This window comes from Hemitrygon akajei, chromosome 9, assembly GCF_048418815.1.
Source record: "Hemitrygon akajei chromosome 9, sHemAka1.3, whole genome shotgun sequence".
NCBI classification, from domain to species: Eukaryota; Metazoa; Chordata; class Chondrichthyes; order Myliobatiformes; family Dasyatidae; genus Hemitrygon; species Hemitrygon akajei.
In genome coordinates, this window is record NC_133132.1 from 68,128,400 (window position 1) to 68,147,388 (window position 18,989).

General features: G+C 46.7%; 1 protein-coding gene across 1 annotated transcript; it reads right to left on the reverse strand.

Annotated features, from left to right (window-relative positions):
- LOC140733202 (epoxide hydrolase 1-like) lies at nt 1–14,886 on the reverse strand. Its single transcript, XM_073056217.1, has 9 exons — nt 14,734–14,886; nt 12,079–12,277; nt 8,084–8,264; nt 6,250–6,483; nt 5,652–5,781; nt 4,920–5,131; nt 4,305–4,413; nt 1,281–1,406; nt 1–472 (listed from the first exon to the last, which is right to left on the reverse strand). The coding sequence occupies exons 2-9, from the start codon at nt 12,259–12,261 to the stop codon at nt 268–270; spliced, it is 1,380 nt and encodes a 459-aa protein (XP_072912318.1). The 5' UTR covers nt 12,262–12,277; nt 14,734–14,886; the 3' UTR covers nt 1–267.
- Between the last annotated feature and the right edge of the window lie 4,103 nt (nt 14,887–18,989).

Genomic DNA, 18,989 nt, shown 5'->3' on the forward strand with positions numbered 1-18,989 from the left:
TTAGGAATGTTTAAGTTTTATTTCTCAGTGTGACAGAGAAGCGCAAAGGACTCCAGGAAAAGTGGACGGTATCATCGGGGAATGGTCCATTATACTTGATCACAAAAAAGTCAACAACAGCTCCAATTATCCATTTTGACAGCGGGAGACTATTGAACTGAAGGTGAAGGGATCGAAGGGATCGTCTTCACCTTGTGATTATCTGACAAGGCATCCCATTTTGTGTGGGGGGGGGGCCTGTTCAGATGGAACTGAGCTCTGCATCTCTCAGCCACTCTTTTCCACAAATTGAATGAAGCGTATGAGGTCTTCAGCCAGCAGCACAGGCTCCTCCAGGGCAGCGAAGTGACCTCCCTGTGACATGTAGGAGTAGGACACAATCCTCTTGTATTTCTGTTTGGCCCAGGTCAATGGAACATGCATTACTTCATTGGGAAAGGCAGCCAATCCCGTGGGTACGTAGACTGCGATCCTGAAAGAGAGAGGCAGAAGGAGGAAGGAAAGTCTCTGAAAGCAAGTTACAGTGAGTGTTTTCCCTGAGCTTGCTTCCAGGCCACTGTGTTGGGGGAAGATGGATGGCCGTTAACACTGTTACTTCCTCAGGAGGCTGAAGAAATTTGGCATTTCACAATTGACCCTCACAATTGATGCGCCATAGAAAATACCCAGCTTGGTATGACAACTGCTCTGCACGTGACTGCAAGAAACTGCAGAGAGATGGGAAAGCAGCCTCCCCTCCATGGACTCTGTCCACTCTTCTTGCTGCCTTGGAAAAGCAGACAGCATCATCAAAGACCCAACCCAACCTGGGCATCAACAGGAGACACAAAAGCATGAGAGCCCATACCACCAGGCACCCTCCACCCAGGTCGCCAACGTACCAGGGCAGCACCCTGCATAGAGTGACCTCTACTGAGACTCCCTTTGCCACCAGAGGTGAAGACTGACTGCCATAGCGTGTCCAGATGGTGAGTGATGGCTAGGAAGAGGAGGGTGTGTAGCAGGTGGACGGTGCCCTGTAATAATTTCTACGGTCAGCCAGCCACGCATCACTTCTGCGAGCTGGAGGAGACCGTGCCCCACGTGTACGTGGAATGTCAGAGGCTGCTCCCTGCCTTCTGGTTACATCTCAGCCCCACCCTCTTCAATGTTGGTCACCCAGTATGGAGGGTGCATGGTCAGAGGGAGGATGGCCTTGTCTCCTTGCTCCTGGCTGTCGGGAAGGGGTTTCACCAGCCAACCATAACCCACCCACAGCCCCAGCAGTGCTGGTCACTCACTTCTCATCAATTCTGTTCAGGGCTTTCACCCCTAGGTTCTCTTTGTACATCCTCATTGAGGAGGTGATGGAGCCCGACACCCAGTAGATCATCACGTTGGTCAGTAGCTCGTCCAAGGAGAACTTACTGCATTGGGACAAGAGGGGAGAAGTGGAAGGTCAAAGACACGAAGATAACACTTCCTACACTGGTAGTTCAGGTGCCATCAGCAGCTTGTGTCCCTCTGCAACATCGTCCTCTCAGGCCTCTCATTCTGTCAGTGATCTCATCCAACATACCATAGGAAAGCACAGGAAAAGGCCCTTCAGCCCACCATGTCTGTGCTGGCCATGCTGCTCTAACCAATCCCATCTACCTGCACGTGCTCCATATACCTTCATTCCCTGCCTGTCCAAACACCTCTTAAATGTTGCTACCGTATCTGCTCCCACCTACCACTTTGTGAAAAAAAACTTGCCTCTTAAATCTCCTTTAAACTGTCCTGCTCTCACCTCAAAGTTATGCCCTCTAATATCTGACATTTCCACTCTGGAGGGATAAAGACTCTGACTATTTGCAAATGGGCCGAACTGCCTGTTTCCCTTTGAATTAAGTTAGGAATCTTTCCACCATGTCTCTGTTTCTCATTGTTGTCTACACTTCCACCAGGTCTCTCCTCGATCTCTGATGCTGTGGAGAAACAAATCCATCCTTCTCCACCCTCTCCAATCCCGGCAGCTCAACTTCGTTTGCGGACACAAGTGACTGACAATGCTGGTATCAGAAGCAACAAACTGTCAGTCTTGTGGAAGTATTCAGCATCTCTTCTGCACCCTCTCCAAAGCCTCCACGTCTCCCCTTCCATCGTGGGAGATCCAGAACTGCACACAATACTCTGACGTGGCTTAACCAAAGCTGCAACCCAACTACCAGACTCTTACTCTCAATGCCCCAACTCCTTTGCATTCATTTGGCTTGGGTGAGGAATGAACACCAAGCTGATCTTGATCATCACTGAACTGGACTTTTCCTCTCCTCCGCTCACCTTTAACCTTTTGGGCCTAGTCTGTTTCACCAGCCTGGTGTCATCAGTTCTACCCTATTGTCTCAGATTACAGAGGAAACGTTCTACCCTGTTGGCTCTGATTACATGATTCCACGACTACATGACCCATTTTCAAAGTGTTCCTTTGGTAGACTATAAACCACCCAACTCAAGACCAGACACATCTCTTGCCTATTGGTGCTCAAACCAGGCCTGATATTAGCTTGAGGTACAACACCTCATCTTCTGTCTGGACACGTGGCACTGTTCTGGATTCAATATCAAATTCCACAGATTCAGCTAATTCCTTTTCTCTTCAGTATCAGAGATGGTCATTTCTGCTGTAGGTTACCCACCTGTGATACTGCCTCAGTTTTTTTCTCTCCCCACTGATACCATCTGTGAAATGTCTCACTTTTCACAGTTTTTACACATTATTTTATATGTAACCCCTCTCTTTAAGTGTCATTGTAGATCTATTGACCAGGAAACCTTATCCTCAAGGTAACCTGAGCCTCACCGTATCAGACGGTAGGACAATCGAGCACAGGGACAGGGCCTTCAGTCCACGATGCTGTGCTAAAGTAATTAAGCTAATGACATGTAACAAAACTAATCTCTCCTGTCTACACACTGTCCACGTCTCTCCATTTCCTGCACATTCATCAGCCAATTTAACAGCTTTCTGAAAGTCTTCATCTAATTGCCTCCATCGCTGTTGCTGGAAGCACATCCCAAGTGCTCACTACTCTCTGCATAAAAAGATTAGTCCTGCTGAAGGGTCTCAGCCCGAAACGTCAACTGATGCTGCCTGGCCTGCTGAGTCCCTCAGCATTTTGTGTGTGTGTGTGTGTGTGTGTGTGTGTGTGTGTGTGTGTGTGTGTGTGTGTGTGTGTGTGTGTGTGTGTGTGTGTGTGTGTGAGAGTGTGTGTGTGTGTGTGTGTGTGAGTGTGTGTGTGTGTGAGTGTGTGTGTGTGTGTGTGTGTGTGTGTGTGTGTGTGTGAGAGTGTGTGTGTGTGTGTGTGTGTGAGTGTGTGTGTGTGTGTGTGTGTGTGTGTGTGTGTGTGAGTGTGTCTGTGTCTGTGTGTGTGTGTGTGTTGCACATTTCCTCTCACCTTAGATGCGTGCCTTCTAGTTTTAGTCATTCATTTCATCCCCATTTTTTCTGTAATGTTCAACTATTATTTTCCCTCGTTTTCCTGCTTCCATTGTGGGGTCTCAGAGCTGAAGTGATGACTGTTTGTCTCCATGGAAGCTGCCTAGCCTCCTGGGTACTGCCACAATCTCTCTCTTCATTTCACACACTCAGTAACCTTCCCCAACACTTGAGCCTCTCCCATGTACAGCCAGGATCTGTAGGTGCTGCCTTGTGCCTACCAGATCATAGAGTCATACAGCATCGAAACAGGCCCTTTGGCCCAACTGGTCTAAGCTGACCTAAACATGTCCCACCTAAGTTAGTTCCACTTGCTTTTGAGTTTGGTTCATATCCCTCTAAACCATTCCTATCCATTGACCTGTCCAAGTACCTTTTAATGTTGTTAATGTACCTGCCTCTGGCGGCTCAGCTTGTTCTATAAATTAGCAACCCTCTGAGTGAAAACATTGCCTCTCATGTTTCTATTAAATCTTCCCCGCCCACCCTAAAGCTATGTCCTCTAGTTCTTGATTCCCCAACCTTGGAAAAAGACTGCACATTGAACCTAATCTCTGTAAAATAACTCCTCAGTCTCCTACGTTCCTAACCTGCTCCATAATTCAGATCCCAAGTCCTGGCCACATGCTCATAAATCTTCTTTGCATTCTTTCCAGTGCAATGGCATCTTTCCTTTGGCAGGGTGACCAAAACAGAACACAACGTTCAAAATGCAGCCTACATAACATCAACTGCCGTATTCAGCAGCACTGATCTGATCCTGGAGCTGCAGTGTGCAGGTTAAGGCCAGGGCCTGTCACCGGAGGAAATGCGAGGACGAGCAGAGAATGTAGGAGTGTCCCACCTGAGCAGCCCACCATCGTCCAAATCCTGGAAAGCCATGTTGGTCCAGCTGGAAAACTTCTCCAGGATGTAGGCAGCCAGGCCCACGGGGGAGTCATTGAGAGCACAGCCTGTCGAATAGAGAAACAGCCACAGTAAACCCAGGTACAGATGGCTCCCCGTGTCAAGCCAAAGCCCACAAAACCGATTCTAGATTGTAGCAAACTCTCAGAGATCCATGAAAGTCACCAGATGTCTCTGGCAGAACTTGCTCCAGGATATTCCTCGAGAAGGTGCCACTGTATTAGCCCAAAGACCTTGACGACATTTCATCATCAGGTAACAGATTCCTGTTTGTAGACACCAACTCCACTACCTGATACAAACCCACAGATTCTTGGCCAGATCCCAGCCTGGAGTCCATTGTGAGTGCCTATTGTTAAGGATATAACACCACTAAACTATAGAACTAAATGATAGCCAGAACAACCCATAGACCTGCTATTCTATCTCCAAACTCTCCGAAGCCCTGTATTTGATCTCAGCCTATAATTGACCCCGTGTTCTCAATACAGCCCAGCATCCTGTTGTGCAGTGCCCCAGGCCTGTGGCTGTTGTCTTTGGGCCACATATTTACCTAGAGTGTCTGGTTTAGTTCCCTGGATGTGCATGTACCCCGACTCCTTCAGCAGTTTATGGATGTTCCTCATGAAGGGATACATCCGCTCCACATCAGTCTGTGTGAATCCAAACAGCGACGGCACGTATGGCCCAAGAAAGAGGGAGGGGAGTATCTGCAGTTTCAGCCTCATCAATGGGAAGAAGTTCAGGTGGATTCCCAATACCTTCCTTTGGGTAGAGGGGGGCAGAGTTAACAATGGGGTGGGGACAGAGTAGTTAACAGACTTTGCCACCCACCTACAGAGTTTTGTCCCCATTCCTCAACTCCCTCCTCTCATACACCCATCCTCATTCAACACTCCTCCACTCCCTTCCCCTGAACCTCCCTCTTCTTTATGGCCTCCTCCTTCACCCAGCACTTCCTACCTCCTCTCCCTCTGACACCTTCCCCTGCTCCAGGATCTCACTTCCCTCACTCTGTCCTTTCTCGCTCCCTGTCCGTCCTCCTTCCCTCCTCTTCCCGCCTTCTTTCCCCACATCCCTCCTTCCCCCTCCACTCCTGCTGCCCACCCCCCTCACCCTCCCCACTCCCTCCAGTTCCCTGCCCTCCCTGTCTCTTACTCTCCCAAACTGCACTCCTCACTCTTCCCCTATGCCTTCCTCCTACACTCCCTTTCCTTCTTCAAGCCCTCTTCCCAACCCTGTCCCTCCCTCCTCCGTCAAACACACTGCTCTGAGCTGGACTCACTCGGGGATCATCTGTGCCATGTTAGTGGCGATGACGGCACCCCAGTCACCTCCCTGTATGTAGAAACGCTCATAGCCCAAACGTTGCATCAGTTTGTGGAAAATGCGGGCAGCAGCGATCGTGTCAAAGCCTGCGGACAGGGGAGTGAATGCATTACAGTTTGAACACCCAAACACACCGCCCATCCCAGAAACACCCACCCAATCAGACAGTCCCAACACCACCTACACCACACCCCACCCCACCCATCCCGGGGACACCCACCCAAACCACACCCCACCCCGTCCTTCCCGGGGACACCCACCCAAACCACACCCCACCCCACCCATCCCGGGGACACCCACCCAAACCACACCCCACCCCACCCAACCCATCCCGGGGACACCCACCCAAACCACACCCCACCCCGTCCTTCCCAGTGGGTCAAGAATCAGACAAGCTGTCAGTCGGTATTCTTAGGACGGGGTTGGGTTGAATTTGGATGGGTGTTTTCCGGACAACAGGGTGGGATAAGGTTTTGGTAGGTATTTTAGGGTCAAAATGTTGTTCTAATGCTACCTGGGCCAGAAACTTGAGGTTGGGCAGGTGGGACTCTCACCTTGCTTGTGTGGTGCCTCAGAGAAGCCATATCCTGGGATGGAGGGACAAACCATCTCGAAGGCCAGGTTCTGGTGCTTGTCCAGGTTATGACTGTCAGGGTCCTTCAGGAGGGAAGTCATCTTGTAGAACTCGTAGAAGGAACCCGGCCAACCATGGATCAACATCAGGGGTCGAACGGCTCGGTTTGGGGGAGGGGCATCCGGCTTCACGTGGACAAAGTGTACCTGGATCCCTGAAAATCAAATCAGCAAGACCCCGATACAACCACTCTCCCTGTACAAAGATCTTCAAGGCTAAGGAAATTTGCAATGTTCTTCATGATTCTGGGGAGACAGTGGTAGAAAGACGACAGACAGACAGAGTGAAGAAACAGTGAGGCAGTGGTGGGGGGGGGGGGGGAGGAGAGCCTCATCTATCATTCAGTGTCTCCCAATTTCCCCTCCCCTCCTCTGCTTGGCACCACCTCCCTGCTATACAGCACAGGATAGGCCCTTTGGACAGTAACGTTTGTGCCAAACTCAACACCAAATTAAATTAAATCTCTGCTGCCTGTCCATGATCCCTATCCCCTCCAGTACCACACTAAGCACCTCCCACCCTCTGTCCCGTACATCACTTTTAAACTTCCCATGCTCCCCCCCATCTTAAATGCATATCCTCCAGTATTTACCATTTTGAACCTAAAATAAAAGGACTGCTCTACCCATGCCTCTCCAAATTTCATAAGCTTCAATCAGGGCTCCTTTCAGAAGCTGAGGGGAATGCTTATAGAACGTTATAAGAAAATAACCCATTTGTCCATACCCTCTAATCCCCGCAGCATCCCAGTAACCCTCTCCAAAGGCTCCATATTCTTCCTGAAATGGGGCAACCTGAACTGCACACAATGCTCCAAAGTTTTGTGTCCCTACAATATAACTTTGCGACTCTTACACTCATGGCCCCCACCATGCCATACGACTTCTTTACCACCCTACCTACTTTCAGGGGGCACTGGACTTGGATATGCCCTGTTGAGAGTACAGGGAAGAAACTTATTTCTCACCCCTCTGTCGGCCACCAATCACCTTGCTCCCCCTCTCTTCTCTGTACTGCCCATCTCCCCTCTCCACTCCTGGTCCTGACGCAGCCTTTCAACCTGAAATGTCAACAATTCTTTTCCTCTTACAGATGCTGCTCGACCCGCGAGTTTCTCCAGAATGTTTGATGCTCCTTTCATATTTCTGGTAGATCTCCTCTGCACTTTCATTCTTTTTCTCATAACCACCTGTGCTGCCCCGTTTTGATCCTTGGACCTTCACCAGTATCCTTCTGTCGCTCAATGCTCCCGAAAACCTTATGATACATGATCTGGGTCCGGACCTCTGTAGCTTAGCTATGACCTGTTGCTCTGCTCTGAGGAATTCGAGGATCTCTATGACTGGTCTGCCCCCACCAAACTCCACTATTCACCACACCTCATGTTCCCAATAACTGGTCCACTAACTTATCCTAATTGTAGAGGATAAGCAGGAAAACTCATGGGTAACACAACACCCACCCACAACTACTCTCTGCTATACCAATGTTTCGCCACAGTCTGGGGCCCTGTCCAAGCCCCAACGTCTCACTACAGTCTGGGGCACTCACAACCCAAAGTTACATCAACTCCTCCTGCCCCAAGGCCTTTCATTGATTCTATTATGGATGTACAGAGTATGCCCACAAGAAAATGAATCTTGGGGTTGTATATGTACTTTGATAATACATGTACCTTGAACTTTGAAGGTTGTACAATTTATAACTTCTTTGATAATAATTGAATCTTGAACAGTGTGGACCAAGGGACCCACCTTCAATCCTGGTTTTGAAATGAGGATAGCTGTTTAAGAGCGCCACCTGCTTCTGCCAGTCATAGTCCTTCCTCCAATAGGACACCACCGTCCTCAGGTGGGTGGAGTTAAAGCCATAGTGAAAGCAGCTGCCCTCTAGTGGCGGGGTGAACCGGGTGTTGTCCAGGCGATTGTACAGGTCCTGGAATTCAAACAACACTCCAACAGGCTGGGTTTATACACACACAAAAAGAAATTAGGAAGGCAAAGGAGGACCATGGAGTGACATATAGAAACCTTTTCTAAGTATTTTAGAAAAAGACAGTATAAGGAACAGTATCTGTGTGGATCCAGGTGAGATTTTAAATGAGTACTTCTCATTAGTTTTCATCAGGGAGAATGTCATGGAAGAACAGTTAAGGGAGGGGTACACTGAAGAATATCCATAGCAGGAAGGAAGGAGTGCTGGAAATATTGGAGCAGATTAGCATAGATAAATCCCTGGGACCTGGTGGGATTTATCACAAAATGCAAATGGAAGCAAGGGAAGTGACTGTTTGGGCTCTGACTAAGATTTTTACATCTTCGTTAGCCAAGAGTGAGGTAGCAAAAGACAGGAGGTTAACTAACAGTGCCCTCTTTTCAAAAGGGGCACTAAGGACAAATCCTGGAAACTACAGGCCAGTGAGCCAAGGGAAGCTGTTGGAAAAGATCCTGCGGGGCAGGATTTATGTTCACTTGCAAAGTTAGGGATTCTTATGATTTTGTAACAGGGGAGATCATGTCCAACAGATCTGACTAAGATCTTGAGTTAACTACGAAAATTGATCAAAGCAGAGAAGTAAATATGGTTTATTTGGACTTTAGAATGTCCAGAGGAGTGCAAACAAACTCAGTCCAATGTTAGGTGATGGATGGGTGTTACTCTGATTGGAAGTTTGTAACTAGTGGTGTACAGCAGGGTTCAATGCTGTTTCTTTTCTTTTTAATAGATGCAAATGCAGCAGGTCTAAGGAGTAAGTTTGCTGGAGTCATACACAGCAGAACAACTCGGACACGCTCAGCAGACTGGGCAGCATCTGGAAAAAGAGTCGACGTTTTGGGCTGAAACCCTTCGGTCTGTTCATACAAAGCAGAGAAGGTTGTCCAAGGATACAGTGAAAAGAACATGGAGCATTTGGAAAGTTAGGTGGAGCAGTGACAATTGGGACTTAACCAGACAAGAGTATGTAATCATAAACAACAGAAAGTCTACAGATGCTAGGAATCCAGAGCAACATGCCTGCAATGCTGGAGCAACTCAGCAAATCAGGCAGCATCTATGGAAATGAATAGGTAGTCGACATTTCGGGCTAAGACCTTTCTTCAGGACTGAAGAGATGTCTTCCACCTTCCTTCTTGGTCCTGAAGAAGGGTCTCAGCCCACAATGTTAACTATCTATTCATTTCCATAGATGCTGCCTGATCTCTGAGTTCCTCCGGCATTTTAGGCGTGTTGCTAAGGGTGAAGAATGCACTATATTCCAGTGACTTTCCAGCAGACATGTTAATGTACAGAGAAACCTGAGAGGTAAATCTGAAAATGTCAACATTGCTGGAGAGGGTAGTGTGTATAATACTTAGGAAGTCAGGATACAGCTAAACAAAACACTGGTTAGACCACACTTGGAGTACAGTGGACAGTCCTGCTTGCCACACACAGAAAGAATGTGGGAGGAATAGAGAGAATGCGGAAGAGATTCACCAGGATGTTGCCTGGAAAAGAGGGATATTGTTAAAAGGAGAAAGGAGGAAGGTGATTGAGGAGACATCTCCTCCACAATCTTCATCAGCACAGGTGTAGCCCAAGGCTGTGTGCTTAGCCCCTGCTCTATTTGTTTCTTATACTTATGACTGTGAAGCTAAGCACAGTTCTAATGCCATATTTAAGTATGTTGGCTGAAGAATTAACGTACAGGAGGGAGATTGAAAATCTGGTTGAATGGTGCCACAACTACTTCTCACTTAATGTCAGCAAAACCAAGAAGCTGATTATTGACAACAGGAGGAGGAAACCAGACTTCTTTAGGGGATCACAGGTAGAAAGTGTCGGTAACTTTAAATTCCTTAGTGTTCATGTCACTAGTGTTCCTTAGTGTTCCTTAGTGTTCCTTAGTGTTCACTTTAAATTCATGTCAGAGGATCTGTCCTGGGACCAGCATTAAGTTCCGTTACACAAACAGCACCCTGTTTTCTGAGCAGTTTGTGTAGATTCAGCATGTCATCTAAAACTTTGAGTGGAGATATTGCATCACAATCTGGTATGAAAACACCAATCCCAAGAATGGAAAAGCCAGCAAAGAAGGTGGATACAGCCCAGTCCATCAAAAGCAAAGTCCCTCCTGCACTATGCCAGTCTACAAGGAGCACTGTCACAAGAAAGCATCACACACCATTAAGAACCCCCACCTTAAAGCCATGCACTATTCTCGCAACTGCCATCAGAAAGGAGGTACAGGAGCTTTAGGTCCCATGCCACCAGATTCAGGAAGAGTTATTATCCCTGGACCATCAGGCTCCTGAACCAGTTTGGATAACTTTCACTCACCTCAACCCTGAACTGACCACTTTCAAGGTCTCTACAATTCATTTTGTCAGTGTTATTTATTTATATGTTTGTCTATTCATTATTATTATTTGCATATGCACATTGGTTGTTTGTCAGTCTTTGCATTTTTTAATTGATTCTATTTTTTCTTTGTTCTACTCAATGTCTGCAAGAAAATGAATCTCAGGATAGTACATGGGGACATATACATATTCTGATAATAAATTTACTTTGAACAGATTGGATACCCTTGGATTGTTCTCACTGGAATGTAGAAGGTTTATAAAGTTATGAAAGGTCCATTTTGCAGTTTAGGGCGCTGGAACTAGAGCTTTCAGAGGGGAGAAATTTAAATTTCTTTTTAAACAAATGGAAGGTGGCAGGTATGTGGAATGAGCCACCAGAGGGCGCTATTTATCCATCTCTGGGAGTGGGGTTGGGAGCACGGGGAGAGGATTTCATTGCCCAGCTCCAACAGACCTCCAAGTGGCCTATCAAGCCATTTCAGGTGAGGTAATGCATTTTGGGAAGTAAAACTTTGGTTGGACATATACACTCAGTAGCCATTTTATTAGATACACCTGCTCATCAATGCAAATATCTAATCAGCCAATCATATGGCAGCAACTTAATGCAAAAAAGCGTGCAGACATAGTCAAGAGGTTCAGCTGTTCAGACCAAATGTCAGAATGGGGAAGAAATGTGATCAAAGTGACTTTGACCATGGAATAATTGTTGGAGCCAGAAACTTCTGATCTCTCTGGATTTCCACATACACCAGTCTCTGGAGTTTACAGAGAATGGTAGAAAAACATCCAGACTGCAGCATTTCTGTGGGTGAAAATGCCTTGTTATTAGGAGAGGTTAGAGGGGAGTGGTCAGACTGGTTCAAGGTGACAGGAAGGCAACAGTAACTCAAATAACTACAAGTTATAACAGTGTAATGAGGAACAGCACAATACGTTGAACTTGAAGTAGATGAGCTACAGCAGCGAAAGACCGCGGACATACACTCAGTGGCCACTTTGTTAGGTACAGGAGGTACCAAATAAAATGACCTCTGAACATGGACTAAATACCAGGGACCTTAGAAGGTTTCCTAGGAGTGTTGATTTATAGAAGAACCTCGGGAACAAGCCCGTAGCACCCAGTAAGTGTGGGTCTGTGTGCTGTGGTCTCAAACACAAGCCCGAATTCTCTCCTTACCTTTCAGACCCTCTTCCCTCTTGTGACCCAGCTCACATCCTACATGAATTGCTAAACAGTCAGTCTCTTAGCTGAGCTAACAGCTCGTCGGAGGTGGGATAAGCTTAAAGCTCCCTTTTGTTCCTGTAACACTGCCAGGCTTGATTACAAAAGCCTGGTCTGTAACTGGCCCTGTTTTGATTATCTGTCCATTCCTGGTTTGGTACTGTGATTCCACAGTTACCTGGATCATTTCCTCCGACACTTCAAGCTTGAACGGCTTGACGGATTCATCCTCCTCCTCCAACTCCAGCCGATCCCCCTCCCCCCACCAGCCGAACCCCTCCGGGATGCTCCTGGGGCTCTCACGCAAAAACAAGTAATAAACGAGAATTCCAACCACCAGGGTGAAGATAATGAGCCACATCGTGGAGAAGATGAACCTAGGGAGGAGACGACAAACAAATTAGTGGCAGAGATAGGGTTTACATCACAACTTAAAGTCTGCCACCATCGCGCTGATTTTGGTGTCTTGCAATCACTACTGGCAGTGAAATCTTTGGGGAAGAGTGATCATGTTGTAATGGAATGCTAAAATGAGTTTGAGAGTGATGTAATTAAGTCCAAGACTAGGGCAGTAAAGCTGAATTAGTCACTTATAGAAGAGGTGAATTTCCGAGGCAGAGTCCATACTCATCCTGCCCAAAACAATTTGTTCCTCCCCACACTCCCATTAACTTCCCTCAGACTCCACCACTCATTAGGAACAACACCACTGTCCAAAAACACACCCAGAACCCAGATATTCACTCTCAATATCTTACCCTGGTTTGACCTTCCCAAAATGCAGCAGTTTCCTCAACCACTCCTTACAGTCAAAGCCACCAGCCCTGGAACCAGTCTGATGGCTGGTGACCACTTACGGTCCTTGTGTGGTCTTACCTCAGCCTAGTATTCTTGAGTGATTCCCTCACAATGCTGAACGGTGAGGGCAATGGGTGTGTGTCACACTAGAGACAGGTGAGTGGGAGGTGAAGCTAAAGGGGAATTCTGGGTGGGAGACGGTGACAGACAGGTGAGGGGAAAGGGGAATTCTGGGTGGAGATGGTGAGAACAGAAGCTAGAGACAAGTGAGTGGAAGGTGAGGAGAAAGGGGAAAGTGTGTGCTTAGCCAACTGCTCTGCTCTCTATATACCCACGACTGTGTGGCTAGGCATAGCTCAAATACCATCTACAAATTTGCTGACAATACGATTGTTGGTAGAATCTCAGGTGGTGATGAGAGGGCGTACAGGAGTGAGATATGCCAACTAGTGAAATGGTGCCACAGCAACAACCTGGCACTCAACGTCAGTAAGACGAAAGAGCTGGTTGTGGACTTTGGGAAGGGTAAGATGAAGAAACACATACCAATCCTCACAGAGGGATCAGAAGTGGAGAGTGAGCAGCTTCAAGTTCCTGGTCAAGATCTCTGAGGATCTAACCTGGTCCCAACATATCGATGTAGTTATAAAGAAGGCAAGACAGTGGCTATAGAGTTTGAAGAGATTTGGCATGTCAACAAATACACTCAAATACTTCGATAGATGTACTGTGGAGAGCATTCTTACAGGCTGAATCACTGTCTGGTATGGAAGGGCTACTGCACAGGACCAAAAGAAGCTGCAGAAGGTTGTAAATCTTGTCAGCTCAATCTTGGGTACTAGCCTACAAAGTACCCAGGACATCTTTAGGGAGAGGTGTCTCAGAAAGGCAGCGTCCATTATTAAGGACCTCCAGCACCCAGGGCATGCCCTTTTCTCACTATTACCATCAGGTAGGAGGTACAGAAGCCTGAAGACACACACTCAGCGATTCAGGAACAGCTTCTTTCCCTCTGCCATCCGATCCCCAAATGGACATTGAAACTTTGGACACTACCTCAACATTTTTTAATATTTCTGTTTTTTGCACATTTTTAAAAAATCTATTCAACACACCTAATTGATTTATTTGTTATTATTAATTTTTCTCTGTCAGCTAGGTTATGTGTTGCATTGAACTGCTGCTGCTAAGTTAACAAATTTCACGTCACATGCCGGTGATAATAAACCTGATTCTGAATTCTGTCTGAAGAGGGTGACGGACTGGTGGGTGGAAGGTGAGGAGAAAGGGGAATTCTGTATAGGAGACGGTGAGAACAGATCAACGGGAAATCTTCCCGTCCGATCAGGGTCATGAGAAGTCATGAGAGCAGGAGGTGGGCGGTGGTGGGAGCAGTCGGCGCCCACCTCATTCCTGACCGCTGACGTTAGACAGACATTCTCTGAAGAGCATTGATAATGACTGGGGTCACCCATCTTGTGAAGACACTGCCCAGAAGAAGGCACTTCTGTAGGACAATTTGCCAAGAACGTTCGTGTTCGTGGTCACCCATGTCAAGCAACAAACGCACACAGTGACACTGAGGGCAGCAGAGCAGATATTGCGAGAGCAGGGAGGCCACGATTACACAATGTGGTTGATGAATGCCTGGTGAAGGTCCTTAATGATGGATTGTGTCTACTTGAGGCATCGTCTTCCGAAGATGTCCTTGGCGGTGTACCGGCGGGAGATTGCCGAGTGTCCAGAGCAGGGGAAACGGAAAGGCGCAGTGACCGGACATAAGGATTCGAGTTATTGGGAGGATTGCTCTCGGCGGACTGGCAGTGAAACTCGCTGAGGGAAAGTGGAGTAAGAAACTTTCCCATGAGTATAACTCGCATCCAGCCAAGGCCAGAGTCTGCACTGTCACCCAATTCAAATTCTGCTGCCCAGAAATCAGAGTAGGCAGAGGAGGTGGTGCTAACGGTTCCCCCTGCCCCCCGCCCAGATTTCCCACATTTCCCCGCAGGTTCGTCTCCCCAGTACCGCCACTTACCCCAGATCTGCAGACACCAGCTTGCCGACCTTTGGAGCCTGGCAGGAAGGGGCCGGAAGTGTTGTGCAGCCGCTGGCCCTGGGAGCGAGGCTGCAGCGGCCCGTCTGTCGGAAGTGCTCGCTCCCTGCCGGCAGGTCTCCTCGATTCAGACTGGTTTGGTTATGGTGGTACGTGATTGGCATCTTCTTGCGCCTTCGATCGGCCTGGAGACGGAGAAGCCTCAAGTCCCACACACCATAGGTTCAAGAACAGCTACTTCCCTTAAACTATTGGGTTTTTAAACTAACCGCAAAACCGCAATCACTGCAGCTTCACAACCTGCACTAAAATGGACTTTGTTTAGTTTTGATTGTGTTCTTTCTTGTAAAATATGTGTAGGTTCTTCTTGTGAACGCACAACAAATTTCAGGAAATAACCCAGTGTTAATAAATGAGATTCTGATGGTGTTGCAAGTAAGTTTTTCAATACAGCTCTGCGCATCGAACAACAAACTCGACTTCGGATCCTGTGCTGCCGTTATTCTTTCATAAAGGAGACGGCAGCTATTTATACAGCCTTGCCGGCTTTGCCAGGCCTACTGAAGAGCACACAAGATGCTAAAGGATTCATTTATCACACTACATGAAACCAGTGAAATGCGAGCTTTACATTAACAGCCAACTCATGTTCTGGGGCAGCCTGCAAGGGTCACGACACATTCTGGTGCCAACCACAGCGTGCCCACAATGCTTGGCAGAACCACACAGAACACAGCACAATGGAGTACAACAAACAAAACAACACATAAACATAATACAAAAAGTAACCCCCCCCACACACACACACACACACACACACTGCTCCAACTGCAGGACAGATCTCTGGTCTCCAGACTATGGCCATTGGCTTCAACCTCTGGACTTCCGATCGACCTTTGGGTTCTAAACTTTGGTATTGACCCCTAGGCTATCCGATGACTCCAGGCGCAGTGACCGAGGGAAATGAACAGTTGACATTTTGGTTGGAGACTTGGTCTGGGCTGAAAGATGGAGGTGAGATAGCCAGTATTAAAGGTGGAGCAAGAACTGCTACATCCGTCTGGGTCAAGGGGGAATGGTAGGGAGATGGAAGAGGAGGGAGTGGAAAGAGCAACAGAGGCTGGATGGATGAAACAATGCCTAATATTCTGCCTGAAGTCGACAACCCTATTGCATGAACATCAAATTTCACAGCTCCTCCCCTTTTCCCCTTTCTCCCTCTTCCTGATCTTCCCCGTTCTTCTTACATTTACTCCAACCCCCCTCAACCACCTATCTGCCTATCACTTATCCCCCACTGGTCCCCTCTGCCCTCCCCACCTCTCCTTTTATTCCATCTTCCATCATATTCAAGTCCTTTGTCACTTCCACCAAGGCCTGAAAACCTACTCATTTCTACACCATAGGCCCTGTTGCTGGGATACTAATCAAGATGACTTTGTTCTTGAGCTTCTGAAGAATTGTTAGAGCCACACGCTAATGTTTCGATCACATGACTAATGTGGTTTGTAGGTGGTGGTGTCTCTAAGTTACCAGAAGGTGAAGCACTCACCACAAAATCCACTTTCTGACCTGCTATAAGGCATAGGCACATCCCTTTATTCTGAGGCTGTGCCCTCAGGCCGTACTCTCCTAATAGAAACATCCTCTCCACATCTTTTCTATTCAGGCCTTGCAGTTACTTTGTAGGTTTCAATGAGATTCCATGCACCCCCCCCTCCCCGTTCTTATGAATTCCATTGAGTACAGCCGGCTGACATCAAATGCTCCTCATGGGTTAAGCCTTTCATTCCTTGTATCACTCTTGTGAATCCCTGCTAGATCTTCTCCAGAGCTGGCACATCTTTACTTTGGGGGCCCTAGTAATATTCCAAATGTGATCTGACCAATACCTTAGTAAACAGAAGTTTATATTTTCTTTTGTATTCAAGTCCCCTCAAAATGAATACTAACATTATCTTTGCCCTCTTTACTACTGACTCAACCTGCAAGTTAACCTGGAGGGAATCCCGAACAAACTCTCAAGTTCCCTTACACTTCTGATTTCTGGATTTTCTCCCCATTTAGAAAATAGTCTACATATTTATTCTTCTTGCCAAAATGCATAATGCTACACTTCCTTGTACCCTATTCTGTCAGCCACTTCTTTGCCCACCCAAACTGTTCAAGTCTTCTCTAGCTCATTTCAGATTCTCCAAGTACTCTAAAACTTCATCCTTAAAAATGGACTCTAAAATCTGGGGTCAGGCTGACTAGCCGATAATTTCATGAACACTGATTGCTCAAAGGCTTTCGTTGGTCATGGTCAACCATGGATGTTGCATCCTAGCTCTCCAGATACACACCCCTGGGCAGTACGATATGGAGACCGAGCTATTGCCCATCTCCCCCTCACCATGCATCTGATGAATCCAAAGGAATGGCAGAGACCCATAGAGTTTAACACCAGTGGCATCGCAAGAGCCGCCGGTCAACATTGAACTCAGCATAGGACTGCCTTAGGGACTCCAACTCCAGGTTTTACTCCCAAAGCCTTCCCCACGAGTGGGTATAGCTGCAGGGTAGTGGAGGTCTGAGAATGGAGTTTTCCTTCTCCCAGATGAACTGCCAACCATAGCTGAAGAGCTCCATTTGCTCGAAGTGACTGGTTTTAAGGAACCAGTAACCCAGCTTTCTCCTGTCAGTGGAATGGTTCCACTGTGTTTAGTAGCTAAGCCACACATGAAGGCCAGAAGCTGGAATTGGTTGCCAGAGGCTATTTGAGTTGCACGCTGTAGGGAGCATTTAATAGGCAGTGGGGGCTTATCGCCATTACCACCTCCAACTATAACAACCTTCAGGAGCCCAAAGGGTAGCAGACTCCAAAACTAGAGAGTATTGGTTTAGGATGAGAGGCAGAAGGTTTAAAAAAGGACCCAAGGGACAAATTTTTTCACACAAAGAATGGTGAGAATATGGAATGAGCTGCCAGAGAAAGTGGTTGAGGCAGGTGGATTGGGCCATCGGTTAATTGGAACAACAGCTAAAGAACAAAAAGCAATTGAGAAAATAGCCAGAATTCCCTGCACTTACTCAGGACATAGAGCCACTTAACTGGAATATGAAACCATTGCTGATCAATTTCTAACTAACATCAGTCACATGCTGTTGGACAGTACACTCTACTCAAAGTGAACAGTTTTTAAATAGTATCATTTATCCATTTGGGCCAACAGACATCGATTCAAAAAGCAATGACTTTTGAAGTGCAAGTGTTAACCTTTTACAGTTCATCAGTGATAGATGGTGAGAAATAAGAAGAAAGACAATTCAGAACTGCTTTGCTCACTGTGATTTCAAACATTCAGGTTTGGAGATGCCAGAAACAGCTAGGAATGAATATGAAATGATTTCACTATTTCAAGAAGTTAGGAACTACAAAGCATTTAAAGGTATCAACAATCATCTTGAATATTACATTCAAAATAATTGTATCAAAACACCAAGGCAGGAAACATGAAGATGAGGAAAATGATGAAGATGTCACATCTGAACTTGAGCTTTTGGCGACACAGGATGACAGAAAATTTATTGTTGTATTTAAACACTACTTCTTGCAGGATGGTGTACGACCTGTTTCTTTACAGTCAGTCAAAGAACATGGCTTCATACACTGGATGAATTCCTCTGTCAATAGGAACTACTACACAGTTCTTGTAGCATTGACAGTGTTCTAATTTGTTCTCTATTTCATTAAACTACAGTGGGTTTCTGTTAATTGGAACACATTGGGACCAGTACATTTTTACCCAATTAGCCAAAGTTTCATGTAAATTGTTAAAAAGGTATAAATAGATAAAGTACCATTTAACTGAGTCACAAATTATGTACATAACAGCCTGGCAGAGATTTTACTGCTAATGTCGTGGGTATTTCATATAATGGTTTTCTGTAGAAAAGGTATGTTTCCATTCGGGTTACTGTTAAAGATAAAGGATGCTTAGGAATGTTGTGTAATCCAGTCAGGAGGGTGGAACTGTGAGAAGGTTCAAGAGAACTCTGGGGAAGAGGTTCTGTGATGGACACTGAGATGGGTCGAGATCTTTTTTGGCAGGAGATGGAGAGAGAAGAAGCTAGAGAGAACTGGCCATATGATTTGATCCACCAGGAATGCACCCAAGAGGGGGAATTCTACCAGTGATCGGTGAATAGGAGCTGTCGCCGTGAGTACATCAGACGCATTGGCTTTTGGAAGATTT

What these genes read in the sequence shown, in the direction of transcription:
- LOC140733202 (XM_073056217.1), bottom strand. Translation starts at nt 12,261, where the DNA reads ATGTGGCTCATTATCTTCACCCTGGTGGTTGGAATTCTCGTTTATTAC. An exon ending in TGTCGGAGGAAATGATCCAG is followed by an intron (nt 8,265 to 12,078) that starts GTAACTGTGGAA and finishes TTTGAATTCCAG; the next exon opens with GACCTGTACAATCGCCTGGA. An exon ending in GACGATGGTGGGCTGCTCAG is followed by an intron (nt 1,407 to 4,304) that starts GTGGGACACTCC and finishes GTCCCAATGCAG; the next exon opens with TAAGTTCTCCTTGGACGAGC.